This window comes from Scyliorhinus canicula, chromosome 12 (genome assembly GCF_902713615.1).
Source record: "Scyliorhinus canicula chromosome 12, sScyCan1.1, whole genome shotgun sequence".
NCBI classification, from domain to species: domain Eukaryota; kingdom Metazoa; phylum Chordata; class Chondrichthyes; order Carcharhiniformes; family Scyliorhinidae; genus Scyliorhinus; species Scyliorhinus canicula.
Genome location: NC_052157.1, coordinates 109,697,354 through 109,718,514, shown reverse-complemented (window position 1 = coordinate 109,718,514; position 21,161 = coordinate 109,697,354). Strand labels below are relative to the sequence as shown.

General features: G+C 49.9%; 1 protein-coding gene across 3 annotated transcripts in view; it reads right to left on the bottom strand.

Annotated features, from left to right (window-relative positions):
- LOC119974656 (cytochrome P450 2J6-like) overlaps positions 1-15,029 on the bottom strand; it is a 118,934-nt gene extending 103,905 nt beyond the window's left edge. Inside the window, exons 1-2 of one of the 3 annotated variants that reach the window (XM_038813730.1) lie at positions 14,730-15,029; positions 9,933-10,101 (exon numbers count right to left, since the gene is read on the bottom strand). In XM_038813730.1, coding sequence (XP_038669658.1) covers positions 9,933-10,101; positions 14,730-14,939 — 379 coding nt within the window. In that variant the 5' untranslated portion in view covers positions 14,940-15,029. The remainder of the gene's footprint in view (positions 1-9,932; positions 10,102-14,729) is intronic. The other 2 variants (XM_038813729.1, XM_038813728.1) reach the window with 2 other exon arrangements.
- Between the last annotated feature and the right edge of the window lie 6,132 nt (positions 15,030-21,161).

Below are 21,161 nucleotides of genomic sequence, written 5' to 3'. Positions count from 1 at the left end.
TCCCCTCGCCCCGCTGCTGCTCCTCTCTCCCCGCTGCTGCCCCTCTCGCCCCGCTGCTGCCCCTCTCGCCCCACTGCTGCTCCCCTCGCCCCGCTGCTGCTCCTCTCTCCCCGCTGCTGCCCCTCTCGCCCCGCTGCTGCCCCTCTCGCCCCGCTGCTGCTCCTCTCTCCCCGCCGCTGCTCCTCTCGTCCCGCTGCTGCTCCCCTCGTCCCGCTGCTGCTGCTCCTCTCCCCGCTGCTGCTCGTGCCCCGCTGCTGCTCCTCTCTCCCCGCTGCTGCTCCCCTCGTCCCGCTGCTGCTGCTCCTCTCCTCGCTGCTGCTCCTCTCCCCCCCCCCGCTGCTGCTCCTCTCTCCCCGCTGCTGCTCCTCCCCCGCTGCTGCTCCTCTCTCCCCGTTGCTGCTCCTCTCCCCCCGCTGCTGCTCCTCTCCCCCCACTGCTGCTCCTCTCCCCCCACTGCTGCTCCTCTCCCCCCACTGCTGCTCCTCTCCCCCCACTGCTGCTCCTTGTGCCCCGTGTGGTGATCCACCACTGTGTAATTGTTTGTGTGCCTGCATTAGGGGATGTACAGCAGTACCTGTATTACAGGTTTGCCGGTAGCCCCTGCCGGCTAGCTCCGCCCACAGGGAGCAATATAAATATGTATGAGTTCTCCTGAGCTGCCATTCTACCAGCTGCAGTCGGAGGATAAACATCTCACTGTAATAAAGCCTCTCTTGTACCGATTCGAGTCTTTAAGTGCACTTGATAGCGCATCACCCCGCTGCTGCTGCTCTTTCCCCGCTGCTGCCCCTCTCACCCCGCTGCTGCCCCTCTCGCCCCGCTGCTGCCCCTCTCGCCCCGCTGCTGCCCCTCTCGCCCTGCTGCTGCCCCTCTCGCCCCGCTGCTGCCCCTCTCGCCCCGCTGCTGCCCCTCTCGCCCCGCTGCTGCTCCCCTCGCCCCGCTGCTGCTCCCCTCGCCCCGCTGCTGCCCCTCTCGCCCCGCTGCTGCTCCCCTCGCCCCGCTGCTGCTCCTCTCTCCCCGCCGCTGCTCCTCTCGTCCCGCTGCTGCTCCCCTCGTCCCGCTGCTGCTGCTCCTCTCCCCGCTGCTGCTCGTGCCCCGCTGCTGCTCCTCTCTCCCCGCTGCTGCTCCCCTCGTCCCGCTGCTGCTGCTCCTCTCCTCGCTGCTGCTCCTCTCCCCCCCCCCCCGCTGCTGCTCCTCTCTCCCCGCTGCTGCTCCTCCCCCGCTGCTGCTCCTCTCTCCCCGTTGCTGCTCCTCTCCCCCCGCTGCTGCTCCTCTCCCCCCACTGCTGCTCCTCTCCCCCCACTGCTGCTCCTCTCCCCCCACTGCTGCTCCTCTCCCCCCACTGCTGCTCCTTGTGCCCCGTGTGGTGATCCACCACTGTGTAATTGTTTGTGTGCCTGCATTAGGGGATGTACAGCAGTACCTGTATTACAGGTTTGCCAGTAGCCCCTGCCGGCTAGCTCCGCCCACAGGGAGCAATATAAATATGTATGAGTTCTCCTGAGCTGCCATTCTACCAGCTGCAGTCGGAGGATAAACATCTCACTGTAATAAAGCCTCTCTTGTACCGATTCGAGTCTTTAAGTGCACTTGATAGCGCATCACCCCGCTGCTGCTGCTCTTTCCCCGCTGCTGCCCCTCTCACCCCGCTGCTGCCCCTCTCGCCCCGCTGCTGCCCCTCTCGCCCCGCTGCTGCCCCTCTCGCCCCGCTGCTGCCCCTCTCGCCCCGCTGCTGCCCCTCTCGCCCCGCTGCTGCCCCTCTCGCCCCGCTGCTGCCCCTCTCGCCCCGCTGCTGCCCCTCTCGCCCCGCTGCTGCCCCTCTCGCCCCGCTGCTGCCCCTCTCGCCCCGCTGCTGCCCCTCTCGCCCCGCTGCTGCTCCCCTCGCCCCGCTGCTGCCCCTCTCGCCCCGCTGCTGCTCCCCTCGCCCCGCTGCTGCTCCTCTCTCCCCGCTGCTGCCCCTCTCGCCCCGCTGCTGCCCCTCTCGCCCCGCTGCTGCTCCTCTCGCCCCGCTGCTGCCCCTCTCGCCCCGCTGCTGCTTCCCTCGCTCCCCGCTGCTGCCCCTCTCGCCCCGCTGCTGCCCCTCTCGCCCCGCTGCTGCTCCTCGCTCCCCGCTGCTGCTTCCCTCGCTCCCCGCTGCTTCTCCCCTGGCCCCGCTGCTGCTCCCCTCGCCCCGCTGCTGCCTCTCCACCCGCTGCTGCTCGCTCCCCGCTGCTGCTCCCCTCGCCCCGCTGCTGCTCCCCTCGCCCCACTGCTGCTCCTCTCTCCCCACTGCTGCTCCTCTCCCCCCCCTCTGCTGATCCTCTCCCCCCGCTGCTGCTCCTCTCCCCCCGCTGCTGCTCCTCTTCCCCCCCGCTGCTGCTCCTCTTCCCCCCCGCTGCTGATCCTCTCCCCCTCTTCCCCCCCCGCTGCTGATCCTCTCCCCCCTCTGCTGATACTCTCCCCCTGCTGCTGCTCCTCTTCCCCCCGCTGCTTCTACTCCCCGCTGCTACACCTCTTCCCCCCCTGCTTGTGCTGTTCCTCTCCCCCCGCTGCTGCTCCTCTCCCCCCGCTGCTGCTCCCCTCTCCCTGCTGCTGCTCCCCTCTCCCCGCTGCTACACCTCTCCCCCCTGCTTGTGCTGTTCCTCTCTCCAGACCAATCAGTTGCTTTGTTTTGCCCTGTGTCACATTCTGAGTCCTGACATCATTGCAGGAACTCTGCCTGTTTCAGTGAGGGTCACTGCGCTGCTCCTTTTGATGTTTCGCTCTGATCTCTCCGCCGCTCTCCTCCCGCTGCTTTACCCTGTGTTTCTGCCGCTCTCCTCGTGCTCTTTTATCCTGTCTCTCTACCTCTCTCCTCGCCCTCTTTTACCCTTTTCCACCACTCTCCTAGCGTTCTTTTATCCTGTCTCTCAGCCGCTCCCCTCGTGCTCTTTTATTTTATCTCTCTGCCGCCCTCCTCGCACTCTTTTAATCTTTCTGTCCCCTGCTCTCCTCGCACTTTTCTATCCTGTGTCACCGCCGCTCTCCTTGCACTCCTTTACCCTGTCTCTCCGCCGCTCTCCTCGCACTCTTTGAATCTGTGCCAGTTAAGGGCTATCATGGCAGCACAGTAGCACAGTGGGTAGCACAGTAGCTTAACAGCTCCAGGATCCCAGGTTCAATTCCCGACTTGGGTCACTGTCTGTGCGGACACTGTCTGTGCGGAGTCTACACATTCTCCCGGTGTCTGCGTGGCTTTCCTCCGGGTGCTCCGGTTTCCTCCCACAGTCCAAAGATGTGTGGGTTAGGTGGATTGGCTATGCTAAATTGCCTTTAGTGTCCAAAAACGGTTAGGTGGGGTTACGGTGATAGGGTGGAGGTGTGGGGATGGGGTGGAGGTGTGTGATTGGATGGGGTGCTGTTTACAAGGGCTAGTGAAGACTCGATGGGACGAATGGCCTTCTACACTGTAAATTCTATGATTCTGTGGAGAAAATGCTATGACGTATTCTTACTCATTGCGATCTGTGGGTCAGGCAATCAAGGATCCAATTGGGAAGAGAAGAACCAAGTCCTGGGTTTTGGAGTTTGGATATGAGCTTGGTTGAAATTGTGTTAATAAAAGCAGAACTATAGTCAATAAACAGAAGCCTGACATCGATGTCCTTGTTGGCGAAATATTCCAAAAATGATTGTAAGACCAGGGGAATAGAATCTGCTGCAGACCGGTTAAAGCGGTAAACGAATTTCAGTGGATTAATGCAATCTGGAAGATTGTAGTTGATGCGTCTCATGATTAACCTCTCAATGCACTTCATAAGATGCCAGAGCCACCAGGTGATAGTCATTAATTCACATTGCCTGGTTTTTCTTTGGCACCGGTATGATAGTGGCTTTCGAAAAGCAGCTGGGAACCTGAGAACGGAGTAAGGAGAAGTTAAAGATGTCTGCAAACACACCCACCAACTGGTCCATTCAGGATCTAAGTGCACGGTTAGGGACTCCAATAGGACCCATTGCTTTCTGTGGATTCACTTTCGAGAAAGTTAATCTGACGTCTGAGGATGTGACTGTGGGTATAAATGTATCCAAACTTATTGGGGCAGGTGACATAAATTTCTTAGCTTCCTGCTCAAAGACAGTGTAGAAATAAATTAAGTTCATCAAAGAGATGCTCTGTTACCAGAGATTCTACTTGTTATTATCCTTACAGACCGTTATATTGTGTAAGCCTTGCATCAATTGTCATGTGAAAGTACCTTTAAGATATGGGTGTTTATCAAATAGCTGTAGTGGGTGTACCTTTAAGAAATGGATGTTTGTTAGACAGCTGCAGTGATGTCAGAGAGTGGGTGGAGCTGGGCTGGCTGTCTGCTTTTACTTTCGCTTTGGGCTCGCAGCTACAGGGTGTGTTTTAGTTTTGTTTTGAGAGCTGGATAGCCGCAGTTACAGCAAGAAGGTGTATTAGTCTCTCTCTCTGCAATCTAAAGACTGTCTCCAGATCCTTTGGTGATTTAAAAATAATACCTGTTTCTGTGGATAAGTTAAACCTGATGTATTTCTGTCAAATGTTTTTTTTTGTCTTATGGATGTTGCAAGGAAAGGTTAAGAGTTACTTATCGAGTGCTGTATTCTTTGGGGGATTTATTGGTGTTGATAGTTGTTAAGATGTTTACTGTGGGTTTATAAAGTGTTAACTGGTTTCAAAAATAAACACTGTTTTAATTTAAAAGTACTGTAGATCTCTGTTGCATCACACCTATAAAGTAAGCCTGTGTGCTCTCCATAACCATAATCCATTAACAGTTGTGCGTCCATGGTTTCAGATTAGGAAACACTCATATTACCTTCTTTGGCACGCAGTCCTCAAAACACTTACTGATGAAGACTGTGACGTTAGTAGCATACTCGTTTAAGTTGGTCGCTGAGTTCTTGAGTATGGGCCAATCCACTGACTCCAAACAGTCGTGTAGGAGGTCTTCCGTTGCCTCAGGCCAACATTGCATGACTTTCCTATCCTGCTGCTTTAGTTTCTGCATGTATGCTGGGAGAAGGAGCAGCGTCCTGTGGTCTGGTTTTTCAAAATGTGGCCAAGGGATGGAACGGTAGGCACCCTTCATGTTTGTACAATAGTGGTCAAGGATTTTATAGCCCCTGGTGGCGTCGGGAAGTGTTGGTAAAATTTTGGAAATACACTCTTGAGATTGGCCTGGTTAAAATCACTGGCCACCATGAACAAGGCTTCTGGGTATTTTGTTTCAAAGTTATTTACAACAGTGAACGATTCATGAAGTGCCTTCTTCACCTGCATCTGGGGTGGAATATTGACCGCTATAATAATGACAGAAGTGAACCCCCGTGGAAGAAAACAGGGGTGGCACTTCGCAGTCATGTATTCGGGATCCAGGGAGCAACAACTCGTCAGGGTTGCCACATCTGAGCACCAAGAGGTGTTGCTGAGGAAACAAACTTCACCGCCCTTTGTCTTGCCAGAGGATAGTAAGAAGCCTTACAACACCAGGTTAAAGTCCAACAGGTTTGTTTCAAACACGAGCTTTCGGAGCACTGCTCCTTCCTCATTCACCTGCGGAAGGAGCAGTGCTCCGAAAGCTAGTGTTTGAAACATACCTGTTGGACATAAACCTGGTGTTGTAAGACTTCTTACTGTGCTCACCCCAGTCCAACGCCGGCATCTCCACATCATGGTTGCCAGAGGATGTCATGCGATCCATGAATTGAGAAGCACTCAGATTGCAAAGCACGGTCAGGTAAGGCAGGATTCAGCCATGTGTCCATGACACAGAGCACACGGCAGTCTCTCACTTCCCTCTGAAAATTAAGTCTAGAATTATGCTTGTCCAGTTAGTTTTCAATGACTTGGACACTGGCAGGCTTGGAGGGCTGAAGGGCCTGTTCCTGTGCTGTACTTTTCTTTGTTCTTTACTCTAGGTGTTGTTTTAATCTCACCTGAAGACCAGCACATTTTCTACATTTCCTGTGTCGAAAGCAGCTTCTGCCTGTCCATCGGTCCTCTTCTGCTACTGGATCGGGTCGGGCTGGCCCACGTGCCCAAACCCAGCATCGATGGCCGGACTGAAAGCCCCCCAAACCAGGCCTCGATCTAGCCCTCGGCGTGTGTGGTAGTCACCACTGTTGCATTATATACTGCATACAAGGGTATTACGGTAAGGCCCCTTACATATTGGCACAATATACAAGTGTATTCCCTCGACCGCGCAGCCCACCCCTCCTGGACATCGTGGACCCCGCCAGCGAACGCCCTACTGTGCAGCCCGTCAGCGACCGCCCCCAGCCAACCCCAGGTCATACAACCCTGGGGGACCCAACTGCTACTTCTGCGGACAGTCAAAGAACCCCCGACAACGATGCCCGGCACGGCCTCTACAAGGCCTGCAGTAAGAAAGGACATTTAGCTGCTGTGTGCAATGCCCGTGTGGTCGCCGACGTTTCCCTGGCACCCCTCGTGCGACCCGCGGGCGCCGCCATCTTCCTCCTCTCAGACCTCGTGCGGCCCGTGGGCACCACCATCTTGCTCCCCTCACAACACGTGCAGCCTGTGGTCACCGCCATCTTACTCGCCATCGTGCTCGCCTCACACATGCGGTCCGTGGGTGCCGCCACCTTGCCTGCCCCAGGATACGTGCAGCCCGTGGGTGCCGTCATCTTCCCCGCCTCAGGATCCCTACTCATCAGGCACCTCATCGCCTGCAACCGCCGCCGTCCAGCCATGCTAGCCTCCATTACGATCGACCAGACACGACTGCACAACCTCGCGACCACGTCGACAACGGTGAAGATCGACGGGCATAAGGTTTCCTGCCTTCTGGACTCCGGGAGCACTGAGAGCTTCATCCACCCCGATACAGTAAGACGCTGCTCCCTTGCGGTCCATCCCACCAACCAGAGAATCTCCCTGGCCTCCGGATCCCTCTCCCTCGCCTCCGGATCCCACTCTGTGGTGATCCGGGGGTACTGCACTGCTACCCTCACCATCCAGGACGTAGAGTTCAGCGGCTTCCACCTCTATGCCCTCCATAACCTTTGCGCTGCCTTGCTACTCGGCCTGGACTTCCAGTGCAACCTCCAGAGCCTAACCTTGAAATTTGTTGGGCACCTACCACCCCTTTCTGTATGCGGCCTCACGACCCTTAAGGTCGACCCATCTTCCCTGTTTGCGAACCTCACCCCGGATTGCAAACCCGTCGCCACCAAGAGCAGACGGTACTGTGACCAGGACAGGACCAGCAGCTGCTACGTGAAGGTATTATCGAGGCAAGCAACAGCCCCTGGAGAACCCAAGTGGTAGTGGTAACAGGATGGTCGTTGACTACAGTCAGACCATCAATTGGTACACGCAGCTCCACGCGTACCCCTCCCTCGCATATCTGATATGGTCAATCGGATTGCACAGTACCGGGTCTTCTCGACAGTAGACCTTCGCAAGGCAGACCGCCAGTACACCGCATTTGAAGCGACGGCTGCCTTTACCATTTCCTTAAGGTTCCCATCGGCGTCATTAACGGGGTCTCCCAGCTGGGTCCCCGCACCCCCCCCCCCCCCCCCCCCCCCCGCACCGGCACCACCCTCCCTTCCCCCGCCGCACCCTGCCACAGCCCCCGCTCCAGGACGTTCCACCCTCCCCTTGGTCCCACCCATGGATGAAGATGAGGTCGACACGCTCTCGGAGTCACCGCCGGCATCAACACCACACGTGTGGCACTCGCAATGGCGGATCAAAGCGCCCGACTATCTAAATTTGTAGACTCTTTCAAAAAAAATTTTGACAACCTGTATGTAACCTGGACTCTTTTTTTGACAGGGGGTGAATGTGGTAGTCACCACTGTTGCATTATATACTGCATACGAAGGTATTAAGGTAAGGCCCTTGTACTACAGGTACGGGGGTAGATCCCTGCCTGCTGGCTTCGCCCAGTAGGCGGAGTATAAATGTGTGGGTTCTCCGAGCTGCAGCCATTTCGGCAGCAGCTGCGGGAGGCTCCACATCTCTGCGCAATAAAGCCTCGATTACTCTCTACTCTCATCTTGTTGTAATTGATAGTGCATCATCGGGCATACTTGTCAGGCCTCTTCTGCTTCCTGATCAGGTTTTTCAGGGTATGGACACTAGGCGGGCCTTTCCGGGTTCTGTCGAGCCAGATCACAGAGTTGAATGCTGAATCGGGCACCTCAGACATTGGATCCTTCTCCAGGCGGGGTTGAGCCCACTAGCCGGGCCTCTTCCATTTCAAGGTCGAAGTAGGGTCAGCGGTGATGTCCTTCCCAGTCAGGTTTGACCAAGTCATGTGACTTGGTACACAGAAGTCAAAGAATCTCCAGACCCGTAAATTCAAAGAAGTATGATTCGTGATTTTGTTAGTTTTTAGATCTAAAAGACTAGAATGGCTCTAATTAATATAGAAGAGGATCTGCAAGGGACACCTTGCAGAGTCGTCATGCTCCTGCGCCATCTTTTCAGTTTCTTCGATCGATTGAACAATGCTCAGCACCTTTCACCATGTCTCGGATACTGAAGCAGGCTGTGTTTATACAGAGTTTACACAGGACATTATTCAGGCTTGGGCTGATAAGTGGGAAGTAACAGTCACAAGTGTTGGGCAATGACCATCTCCAACAAGAGAGAATTTAGCCGTCGCCCCTTGACATTCGATGGCATTATCATCGTTGAATCCCCCACCATCAACATCCTGAGGGTAGCATTGTGGATAGCACAATGGCCTCACAGCTCCAGGGTCCTAGGTTCGATTCCGGCTTGGGTCACTGTCTGTGCGGAGTCTGCACATCCTCCCCGTGTGTGCGTGGGTTTCCTCCGGGTGCTTCGGTTTCCTCCCACAGTCCAAAGATCTGCAGGTTAGGTGGATTGGCCATGATAAATTGCCCTTAGTTTCCAAAATTGCCCTTAGTGTTGGGTGGGGTTACTGGGTTATTGGGATAGGGTGGAGGTGTTGACCTTGGGTAGGGTGCTCTTTCCAAGAGCCGGTGCAGACTCGATGGGCCGAATGGCCTCCTTCTGCACTGTAAATTCTATAATCTAAGAGCCGGTCAGAGGATGGGAATTCATGAAGAGTAACTCACCTCCTGACATCCCAAAGATGGTCCCCCATCAACAAACACAAGTCGGAGTATAATTTAGTACTCTCCACTGGACTGGGTGAATGAAGCTTCAAAAATACTCAGGAAGCTAACGCCATCCAGGACAAAGCAGCCTGCTTGATTGGCAACCCGTTTGCCATGATAAATACTCACTCTTTCCACCACCAACACACAGTGGCAGCCGTGTGTACCGTCTACAAGATGCATTGCAGTAACTCACCAAGGTTCTTTCGACAGCACCTTCCAAACCCATGACCCCTACCATCTAGAAGCACAAGGACAGAAAATGCATGGGAACCCTACCATCCGGAGGTTCCACTCCAAGCCACACAGCATATTGTCTTGGAAAATATCACCGTTTCTTCACTGTTGCTGGGTCAAAATCCTGGAAGTCCTTTCTTAACAGCACTGAGAATACCAAGTGTACACCACTTGGACCACAGCGGTTCAGGAAGGCCGTCCCCAGGGCAGTGAGGGATGGGCAATAAATGCTGGCCTGGCCAGCAACACCCACATCCCATGCTCATGATTAAATCGGAAGGTGTTTTGTCACCACCGGGAAGCGTGATGTGGAGCCTCTCTCATTATTAAGTGGATTTGACTCCCATGTGTCTCATCGTAATGAACTGCATTAAATCTAACGATCATTCCTCTCCCTCCACAGAATCCCCGACAGACCGAGAAGGTGATGGGATGATGTTTATCAATAGAAACAGTTCAAATTTGTTCGAGGCATTGAAAATACCAATTCAAACCAAATAATAATAGCCACCACCCCCCCTGCAACATCCCCCCCCCCCAAAAATTCCCAAGCTTGTATCTGAAGTTAGGTATCCAGTTACCGTCTCCTGCGGTCTTCATCATATATTGGTACATGGGTAAGTGTGGCCGGTCAGCAAAATCCTCCGATTTCTTCACCAGTGCCTCTTTTAGGGTTTCATATCCGTTTAGTATCACAGTGTTTGTCCATCCAAACTGTACACCGACCACATCGCCGTATTTCTTCCACAGCTTAAAAATGGAAAATAAATTAACTAGGGGACGTTGATCACTTATAGGTCAAAGACAACGTTGATCAGAGTTTGAATGAAAGGAAACATTTTACTGTTAATTTATACATTGGTATTGATCTTCCAGGTCCTCGAGGTAACAGGCCTGGCCCAAGGAGTGTGCAGGTGCAGTTTAGCCATTGACACAATGAGTATCAGCCAAGCCTCAGTTACTTGCACTCTTGTCTCTGAGTCACAAGGTTGCAGGTTCAACTCTGACTGCAGCACCTGAGCACATTAATCTATGCTGACTCTCCAGAACGTCACTGATGGAGTGTACTGCTGGAGCAGCAGATGTCTTTTATAAAGCGAGGCCCAAACGTCTGCTTGGGGCTTGGTGGCTGTCAAAGATGTACAGATGTCACGGCACGATGAAGATAGGGACTATTAATGGTGTCCTGGGTAATATTTATCGTTCAATCACATCATGACAAAATGAGACTCAATTTAAGCTTGAGGGACACCTAGGGCGCGATCTACCGGCCACGCTGCATCTGAAAAGCAGCAGGCAACAGTGCCACATGGCCTGTAGCTGCCGGACACCCCACTCCTGGGACCTAATCTAATGTAATCTCGCAAGATGTCGCAATGAGGAGCCCACCCACTATGGGTGGGGTCACTTTTTGGAAAATCTGCATATTATTGTTGTGTTATGCTTCTTAATGTAGCATACGCTGCTTCCTTGATGTATACTCTGACAAAGGAAGGTTCAGACTTGGAGATGAGGTTTAATACATTTATTGAACAGTTAACAATTCTCCTACTTGAGTTCGACTCCCCTGCTGATCTTGCTATAGTAACTCAGTCTAACTAACCTGTCCACTCTAATCCACGCGGTGGGTGTGATGCTTCCTGATCTGTCCCTGTCTCTCTGAGTGTCGCCTATGGAAAGAGAAAGAGCATGTGTACCCTGTCCTTTTATATGGGTAGCCCCCTTGTGGTAGTGTCACCTCTGGGTGTCTCTTGACTGTCCATTGGTCGTGTCCTATCTTACTGACCTATTGGTTGAATGTCTGTGTGTCATGATGTCTCTGGTGCTCCCTCTAGTGTTTACTTAGTTGCAGTGTATCTACATTAACCCCTTGTGTATTTACAGTGATGCATATCACCACAATTATAATTATGATTATTATAGTAAGACAGCTAGTCTCACTCTAATATGCAGTTCCCTGAGGTAACCAAGGTGTTGGGAACTATCCCCTTCACGTTGGAGAACTTGGGCGAGTGCCATTAAGTGCTCGTCTCCACAAACGGGACCGGATGGAATAGCATTTGTGGTGGACTCCCATGGGAATCAGAAGGTCCTTGGTACATGCCCTCTGGGCAAGGTTGTACCCTGTCATTGCCGGTGCCACCTGGGCACCTTCACAGGGCCAGCCTAGCACCCTGGCAGTGCCACCTGGGTGCCAGCCTGGCACTACCAAGGTGCCAAGCTGGCATTTTTTCAACAGCAATGATTGGGCTAGAGGTGCCCTGTGCAGGTGTGGGCCAGTGCCCCCCTTACAGTGAGTTGGGACTGATGTGTGGGGGTTCGGGGGTTGTGCTGAGGGCTCGAGAGTTCAGGGCGCCATTTAAATATGGCGTCCCGATCTCTGCCAGCACTGCGAAGTTTTGGCGAGCAGGGCTCCTCAGTGCAGGAAACAGGACTAAGTGCTGCTTCAGCTGCTCGTTTCCCACTGAAGCCCTGTATTTAACAGGAGCCACGTTCAGTAGCGTTGTGTTTCTCTTCGCTGTGAGCGCCAGCAAACACCCGGCTAAATGTGCTTGCTGTGGGACATAGTTCCCATTTAGTTCAATCGCTCCCCTTATCTTTTGATTAGACACTTTACAGCTTTTTGGACTCAACACTGGGTGTAACAATTTCAGATCATGAACTCTGATGCCACCACACACATATCACACCCCCAGCCGCCTCCCTTCCTACCCGGCACCACTCCCCATCACCAGCACCATTTTGTTTCCTTGTTTTTGCATGTTTCAATCTTCTCATTATTTTTGCTTTCCGACAGTAGCAGACCTGCTCGAGACACTGCTCCACCTCCATTGCCTTTGACGCTGGAGGACTAATCTTCTGTCATTCAATATTGCTTCTGTCCTGGAGGAACTTCCAATCTCCAGTGGCTGGGGGAGGGCGGGGTTATACCCTGGAGATGGCTCAGAAGATACACTGGGGAAATTCCTCTGGAGTCCCAGAGCAACAACTGCCCGGGAATCTGTCGGGAAGTTCAAACTTCCACTGAGCAATTATCGTGCACATCGAACCATCTGAAACGCGGATTTAAATCGGAGACTTCAAATGGTTCCAGCTCTCTTAGCAGAATAGTTAGCCGAGAAAAGTCAGAGGAATGAAAAGCATTTCAAACTGTAGAATTTACAGTGCAGAAGGAGGCCATTCTGTCCATCGTGCCAGCACTGGCCCTTGGAAGGAGCACCCTACTTAAGCTGAGGCACATGCCTCAACCCTACTCCCATAAATCCAGTAACCCAACCTAACTATTGCACACTAAGGGGCAATTTAGCATGGCCAATCCGCCTAACCTGCACATCTTTGGACTGTGTGAGCACTGGGAGGAAACTCATGCAGACACAGGGAGAACGTGCAGAGTCCACACAGACAGTTGCCCGAGGCTGGAATTGTACCCGGGTCCATGGTGCTGTGAGGCAGCAGTGCTAACCATTGTGCCACCGTGCCGCCCAAAAGGGGCTTCACTATCCCCCTGCGCTGATGGCCGACACTGGGATCCAACACAGGAATCCAACACACTTCCCACACTTGGCCCGAATCGGAAGGCAGGGCGAGCAATGTGGAGCTCCATCCCAGTGTGGGTAGAAAGAATGAGGTGGCAATCCGACCCCTGCCCTCTGATATTCTGGCCCGAATGAACCCTTCTGTCATTTAATCTCTCCTGTTTTTCACCCCATCACAGAACTGCGTTTTGTCCTTGTCCCAGCAGTGCACCAACCTCTCGCTCAAAATCCCGTCGCATCTTTAACTTTTCCCAGTTCTGATGAGCTGAGAGGGTAAACTCTGTTCCTCCTGACACAGATACTGCCTCGCCAGCCGATATTTCCTACATTTTCCATTTTTATCGTGTTGCTGTTTGTGGGATCATTCTGCACACAAAATGGCTGCTGCCTTTCCTACATTATAACAGTAATTACTCGTCAAATGTTCCTCATTGACCATAAATCACGGCGAGATCTCCAGTGTTTGTGAAAGCCGCTACATAAATGCAGGCTTTTCTTTTCATAACTTCAATTTAAATCTTGACCAGAAGTATATTAAATCCAAATGTTACATTCGACCCGATAAAGAAAGAGCACAGAGAGAAGAAATGGTCGGTGGGTCAGACACAGTAAAACAAAACTGAATTAAAAGAGAGACAAGCAAGATGGAAAGAGAGGAAGGGAGAAGCAAAATCTACAAATAGAGGAAAAGAGAGATCAGTCGAATGGGTGTAATGTAATCTCTGGAATATAAAATATTTAATAGGACGCGGGAGTCGCAGGCTGTGCCAACATTTATTGCCCATCCCTAATTGCCCTTGAGGGGACATTTAAGAGTCAACCACATTGTTGTGGATTTGGAGTGCACATGTAGGCCAGACCAGGTAAGGAGGGCAGATTTCCTTCCCTGGTGAGTCGGATGGGTTTTTTCATGAATGATTTCATGGCCATCATAAGTTTTTAATTCCAGATTTTTATTCAATTCAAATTTCACCATAATAATAATACCTTATTGTCACAAGTAGGCTTAAATGAAGTTACTGTGAAAAGCCCCTAGTCACCACATTCCGGCGTCTGTTCGGGAAGGCTGGTACGGGAATTGAACCTGCTGGCATCGTTCTACATTACAAGCCAGCTGTTTAGCCCACTGTGCTAAACCACCATCTGCCATGGTGGGTCCTCAGAACGTTACCCTGGGTCTGTGGAATCCTAGTCCAGTGACAATACCATTACGCCACTGCTTCCCATGTGTTGCGTTCCGTGATCTTGTCTAGGAATGATTCTACAGGATTGCTGGTGACTTCGCCAGAACGATGATTTGTTACTGTACACGTGGTTAGGTAACGATACGAATTTTATACAGACCAAGTTATTACAGAGTTACATTAGACTCTCCTCGAATTGCCTATAACTGCGACTATTCCTTGTGCACGCCTTACAACCTTTAGCTGGTCGCCGGATATCACCTGACTTATGCCTAACGCCACCTGCTGGTGGGAGGTCACACTGCTGACTACATGTAATATTGTCCCCAGGCATATCACCACACCCTGGGAAAACCCACTCATTATTGACATTTTCACACATTCCAAGCTGGGGAAAACAAAGCTCTCAACACAAAAGTTATACTGTATTTCATTTAAAGAAACAATTTTTTAAAAATCACTAAATAAGAACACAAGTGGGTAAAGAAAATTTGGTGTCAAAGAGGGAATGAAGTTGTATACAATTTATAGGGTAGAAACAATAAGCCCCAATAAAAGGGAGAAAGAAAATAAAAGGGTTAAACGAGACCCATAGAACGGCATTCCTCACATCAAGCCAGCCCCATTCACTCTTTTTTATACCACTGTTTGGATGTACCTTTGCGAACGACGGGTGAGGGTTGTTCAAGTCTACCTGGTGAATATTCCCAATGAAAGGCAAACCCCAGGGTCCAGGAGGGTAGTTCCGACACTTCTTTCGTCTCTTCATGAAGTCAACGGCCAGAGCAAACACAGTGAAGAACACGGCCAGCACAGTGAATCTGTCAAATACAATGAACAGAAACCCGGGGAAAGCTGAGAGCTCCATCTTTACCAGAGAGACAAAAACACTTGTCCAGCAGCCAACGAACTGTTCCCAGTCTATCACCTGACTGTCAGTGAGCTCCGCTGCAGAGCTTTACTGGGAGGAGTCCTCCATTCTTATGTAACACACAACACCATGTGACTTTAGCTTAACCAATCTGTGAGTTATTTTAGGCAATGTTTGTTTTAAAAAGCAGCTGTATCCTTAGTGACGCCCACAGAAAGCGTGGATTTGGACTGACAATCGCAGGCTCGTTGAAATTAAAAATTTGGACTTCCTCCCAGCCATAATGTTTCTTTGCTTCTTTGCTTCAGTCTCACCTGATGAAGGAATGACATTCTGAAAGCTAACGATTCCACATAAACCTGTTGGACTTTAACCTGGTGTTGTAAGACTTCTTACTGTGTCCACCCCAGTCCAACGCCGGCACCTCCACACCATGATTTTAAATTGTCATCTATCCTGTTTATTGGCAGATGCTAACATTTGAGTACTGAAATGATTGTCTTATCCTTAAGAATCTCAATGACATTTACTCGTGGTAGCTGTGTCGTGTACTAATTATCCATCACATTTTCTTCTTATCTGGGTCTTTAAGATGGTAATGATGGTTGTTTGGTGTCCTCTTTTTTAGTATAGCAGAATCGCGTGGTGCCATTGCCGGGAGGTGGCTGGAGGGTTTAGATATTTATTGGTGGGTTCAAAATGCGGGAGGGACATTTGTCTCCCATTCCCTTATTGGCTTTTTTATCTTCCCCTCTCTGTTGAGGAATGTTGGAGGGAAGAAAAACCTCAAAGTCTGTTCTCGGCCACGTGGTGTTGATAAATCTTCGTTTAGTTCGGAAAAACTGTGTGCACACAAGAGAGGCAAGTTCTGCTGCTAGCTTTAGCTCGCAAAAGCAAGCTCTGCCTGTCCTCAGAATCACATGCATATATATTTGAAGTTCTTCGGAGTCACAAGCAGATATTGATGTCACTGAATCATTCAGAACAATACAAAGTGATCAGTATGCATATTTTCTGGTCCCCATAATGGGAAAACGATTAAAGAAAACAATGTTTCCTTACAATCTCATGGGTTTGTGCTTAACATATTTAACTTCCAGAAGAGGTGCGAACGTGTTGGACAATGGATCCCTTAGACTTACTGGGGCCTCCTGCGTTTCCCTTTTCATCTTCAAATATTCTGTGAGATGGTTAAATCATTTCCAGTGTGGGTGACTTTAACTGCTTGCTTGCTGGTTTTCCCTTGGTATATGTTTAACCCCTTGCCTGCTGGTTTGCCCTTGACCTGTGCTATTAAATACTTTGAGACATATTTATTATACCAATCCTGACATCTATAGCAATTTCTTCCGCTAACAAGCCCCCCCCCCCACCCCCACCCCCCCCCCCCCCCCCCCCCCGATGGCAATAAATATTACATACCCAAGAAAGCCATATAAACACTCCCTTTTCTCTGTGTGCTATCTTTGGTTGAAAACATACTGTTTTTGAAAACTCACCACTATTCTTAGAATTCCCCCTGTACCAAAAAGGACCGACTTTCTAAATGGTGAACAGGGATTCTGACTCCCTGACTCCGATGCAGGCTTCGGTGGGTGCTATTCAGGTCAAACTATATTTTCAAGTTATCCCCCGGTATAACCCATACTTTCACCGAAGATTTTATCTACTTACCACTTAGTAGCATTGATGTCCTGGGTCCTGCATTGCTAAGTAAGTAAAGTAGACTTTAGGAATAACCACTGTTTCAGGTTAAATTAAGTTATTTTATTATTATATTTTTTCGCATTGACCGACCTCCCGGGTGGCGGCTCCCCCAGCAAGGTCCAGTGCCCTCTGTTCAAAAACTGTTGGGGGTGCAGCACGGGCGAACCCCCTCCGGTTCTAGTACGCTCCTGGTTGTTGTGAGCAGTCTTGTCCTGTTGGGGGGGGGGCACATGGATAGAGCATCACAATTAGGCGGGTATCATCAGGGCGTTCAGATATAGGCTACAGTAATGCTGAGTGGGTGGAAATAATATACATACCCAAGATGTGACCCGGGAGCACCCTTGTGGCACTTATCCTGGCAGCCCTGGTGAGGTCGTGGAGCTTCTATCGGCCTACTCCCCGGACCGAGGGGTCTGCCCCACAGCACTCACTGCCGTGCCAACCTCACGCCAGGCCCGTCACACTGGGCTAGAAGGGTGGCGATGCCCTCATCTTGGGCAGAGGATGCCCCTGCGCATCACCACTTCATCGACGAGGGTCTCCAGGTCCGTGTCCTGGAACCTTGGGGCGGCCCTCCGTGGCTCGGACACCTTCCTCCTTCTTCTGCTCCGGGTCCTTCCGTGCACGGATCGCGCCCTTTAAGAGGTGGTGCAGTGTCATTCGGGCGTCGCGTGCTGATGATGCGCATTTCACGCCACGCCACCCATGTTCCTCGTGGCCCGATGCTAGCCCATTTCCGGGGCCAGAATCGGTCGCGATCGGGGCCGTTTCGCGCCGTCGTGAAACTCGATGGAGTCCACGATGGCGAGGTCGCTCCGGCACAGCCTCGGAGAATCGCGCCCCTGATGTGCAACTCACAACATCCCCTTTCTATACCAATCGGCAATGCTACTCTCCATTTTCTCATCAAGACCTCACTTTTACGTTGATAACGCTCTGGTGTACACGCAGATTCCTTTTCCGTGTATGCTTTCTGATACATCCGGTTTATTTCTCCATCTTTCTGTTGTAACTCCGCCAATTTTCCTGAACTCAAAATATCCGCTTCATCCTCCACCTGTTCTTTCCAACCATCTGATCAAAAATCGTTTCTGATAATTGCACTTTATCTTTATCTTCACTCTCTGATTTCTCCTCCTGTCTTAACCAGTGACTTTGTGACCGGGTTACTACACAATCCGGAAAAATCCCAGGATATTCGTCCTTCAACACTTCAGTTGTCTGATTTTCCACTGGCTTATCAACTACAGTAGGCATCACTCCCATCTGCGATCCAGCTATATCATTACCCAAGATAAACTGTATTCCTGGACAAGATAGTTTCTCTATTACTCCTACTACCACTTCACCACTCTTCACTGTACTTTCCAACCTTACCTTATATAATGGAACACTACTCCTCTCACCCTGAATTCCACATATTACCACCTTCTCTGGCAATATTCTTCCCAAACTACTAAACTCCTCATCTCTTATCATTAAAGATTAACTCGCTCCTGTATCTCTTAAAATTGTGACTTCTTTACCTGCTCCTCCTGATACACGAGTCAACATTACCCACACAAGTCAATTCTTTAAAGAGATCTGGCACCTTCGTATCAATCACCTCTTGATCAGGCTGTACAATCTTTTGCACCTCCTTCACTTCACTTGGGCTTTCCTTTGCCACTTTAACAAACCCCACTGTCTTATCCTGTTTTACCACATCAGCCTTCCCAGTGCTTTTCTTCAACCACCAACACTGTGACTTTACATGGCCTAGTTTAGTACAGTGAAAACATTTGAAACTTTTTGTTTATTTTCCACCGTCCTGGATTTCTTTTTTCGTCTGAGGTACACTCTCCTTATTATCTCCCATTAGATCACCTTTACCTTTACCACTTGAGTATTTCTCATGTCCCCAGTTTCTGTCCCTCACAGGCTGAAACTGATGTCGGAAACCAAAGTTTGATTTATGAATTAATTCATAATCATCTGCCATTTCTGCTGCTAATCTCACAGTTTTAGCCCTCTGCTCTTCCACATGAGTTCTCACTACACCAGGAATTGAACTTTTAAACTCCTCCAAAAGTATAATTTCTCTGAGAGCTTCATACATTTCGTCTATTTTCAAAGCCCTTATCTACCTATCAAAATTACCCTGTTTGATCCTTTCAAACTCCATGTATGTTTGACCAGGTTCTTTCCTTAAATTTCTAAACCTTTGTCTGTAGGCTTCAGGCACTAGTTCATAAGCACCTTAGATGGATTTTTTCACCTGCTCATATGACTCAGATACCTCCTCTGATAGTGATGCAAACCCTTCACTAGCCCTACCTACCAGCTTTGTTTGAATCCGCAATACCCCACATATCTTGTGGCCATTTCAGTTGTTTAGCTACCTTCTCAAATGAAATGAAAAAGGCTTCTAAATCCTTCTCATCAAACCTTGGCAATGCTTCGACATATTTAAATCGATTCCCACCAAGCCTTCGACTTTGACGCCCTTTTTCACTATCCTCACCACGATCATCCAACTGTACGTTTCCCTTTACGCTTGCCAAGTTTAACTGACTGTCATGTTTCATGACCTTTTTCTGAAGTTCAAACTCTCTCTCTTTATCTTTTTCCCTGATCTGTAGCTCCCTTTCTCTTTCTTTTCCCTCTCTCTCTCTTTCTTTTTCCTCTCTATCTCTTTCGTATTCAAGCTGCTTTAATTCTTTCTCCTGTTCCATTTGTTTAATTTGTAACTGAATTTTTGCCATTTCCAATGAGTCAAACTGTATGTCAGGCAACTTTAAATGCTTAGCCACTGCCATAATTACCTCATCTTTTCGCATTTTGTCAGGCAATGTTAACTGCAATGTTTTTGCCAAATCTCATAGTCTGCTTTTAGCCTTTGTCCGTAAGGTACTGCATGCGACAGTCTCTACCCCCAAAAACCTCTGAGCCTCTGAAGGAGCCATTGTCCACACACACTTCCTACTTTACTAGAATACCACACCCGAAAAGCAACCACAATATACTCACTTCTCACTGTCTTTAAGTTCACTAAGCCAATCCAATAGAAAGACATTTATCCCCCTCGAGCCCCCAATTTGTTAGGGACCAGGGTTTAGAGAACCCCAAAGTGTATGATGGAGTTCACCTAATCTACAACTTTTATAGTTTGTGGAATGGGGAGCACATGGCCCACTCTACAGGTGTGGTACAACAAAAATGGAAAAGTATTTTTTAAAGCAAAACAATGTTTATTCTATGAACTGAAGTTAACCTTTTTAAAACATATCGTGAACATCTTCGCAACCATTAATTCAAATACAAACCCCAAAGAATACAACACTAAGTAATCCTTAAGCTGTCCTTTTAACATCCATAAGACTTTTTAAAAAATAACTTTTAACAGATGCACATCAGGTTAAAGTCACTACTGAGAGCAGTTATTAGTTTAAAATCACCAAAAGATCGATTTACATTCCTTAGATAACAGAGAGAGACTGTAATACACCTGGCTGTAACTGTAGCTATCCAGTTCTGAAACTAAAACACACCCTGCAGCAAACAGCCTAAAACAAAAGTAAAAAGCTGACAGACAGCTCAGCTCCACCCACACTCTGACATCACTGATAAATACTCATTTCTTAAAGGTACATTTCTTAAGCACCCATTACTTCAAGGTACTCTGACATGACACTGCTGATAACATATCTAAGACTCGCACTAGCCCTTCTCCTTGTAGGTTTATGGCAGCCAGTGCATATTCAGTACCATAAGCTCCGTACTGCAGCCCCTTTCCTACTTCGGCTGCGGCCCAGGAGGCATAACTGTTGGCATTCACTAACTGCTGAATTCATAACAGAATTTGCGCTGCCAAACAACCCGCCAACATCCCCTAGGATACTGCGTTTGCTGCGCCTGTATAACTTTGATTCTGGAGCGATCCTGTAGGTATAGTCATCTATGGCTTCCTGCAGTCTGGTCTCTGCCCAAATTATAGCACTAGAGTGATCATAACATTTGGAGTGCAAAATGTCCAATAACCTTGTAACGTTATATGTGACTTCTAGCGAGACCATGGTGACATCATGTAGTAGTAATCTTGGCTGCCTAATCCTAACTAACCCGTCTGGGGGAAGTTCAACCATATCGGGGCATTTCGTGGGCTTTTGATATCCACAAGTGCTGAGATTGTAGCATCTTACATCGTGACATCCTAATCTGTCTATGTGTGCAATATTCCTGACAGTACAACCCTCCAAGGCCAGGCTCCCACACAAAGGGGGGCAGACTGGCCCATCCAGCTGTTAGATTTAAATACAGACCAAATAGCCAAGCTTCCCTTTGTGATCCTGTTACATTGCATGTATATCCCCACATTCCCAAACCCGTGTGTATATCGTAAATCCCCTTTATGAGTAAATGTCCTTCAGTGTCCAGTTCAGTTTTTAGTCCCAAGTCGGAAGGGGTGGCAAACCAACCTCCTCCCGCACGTGTCTTCAGAAAGTGCTATCCTGTGGGTCACATAATGCT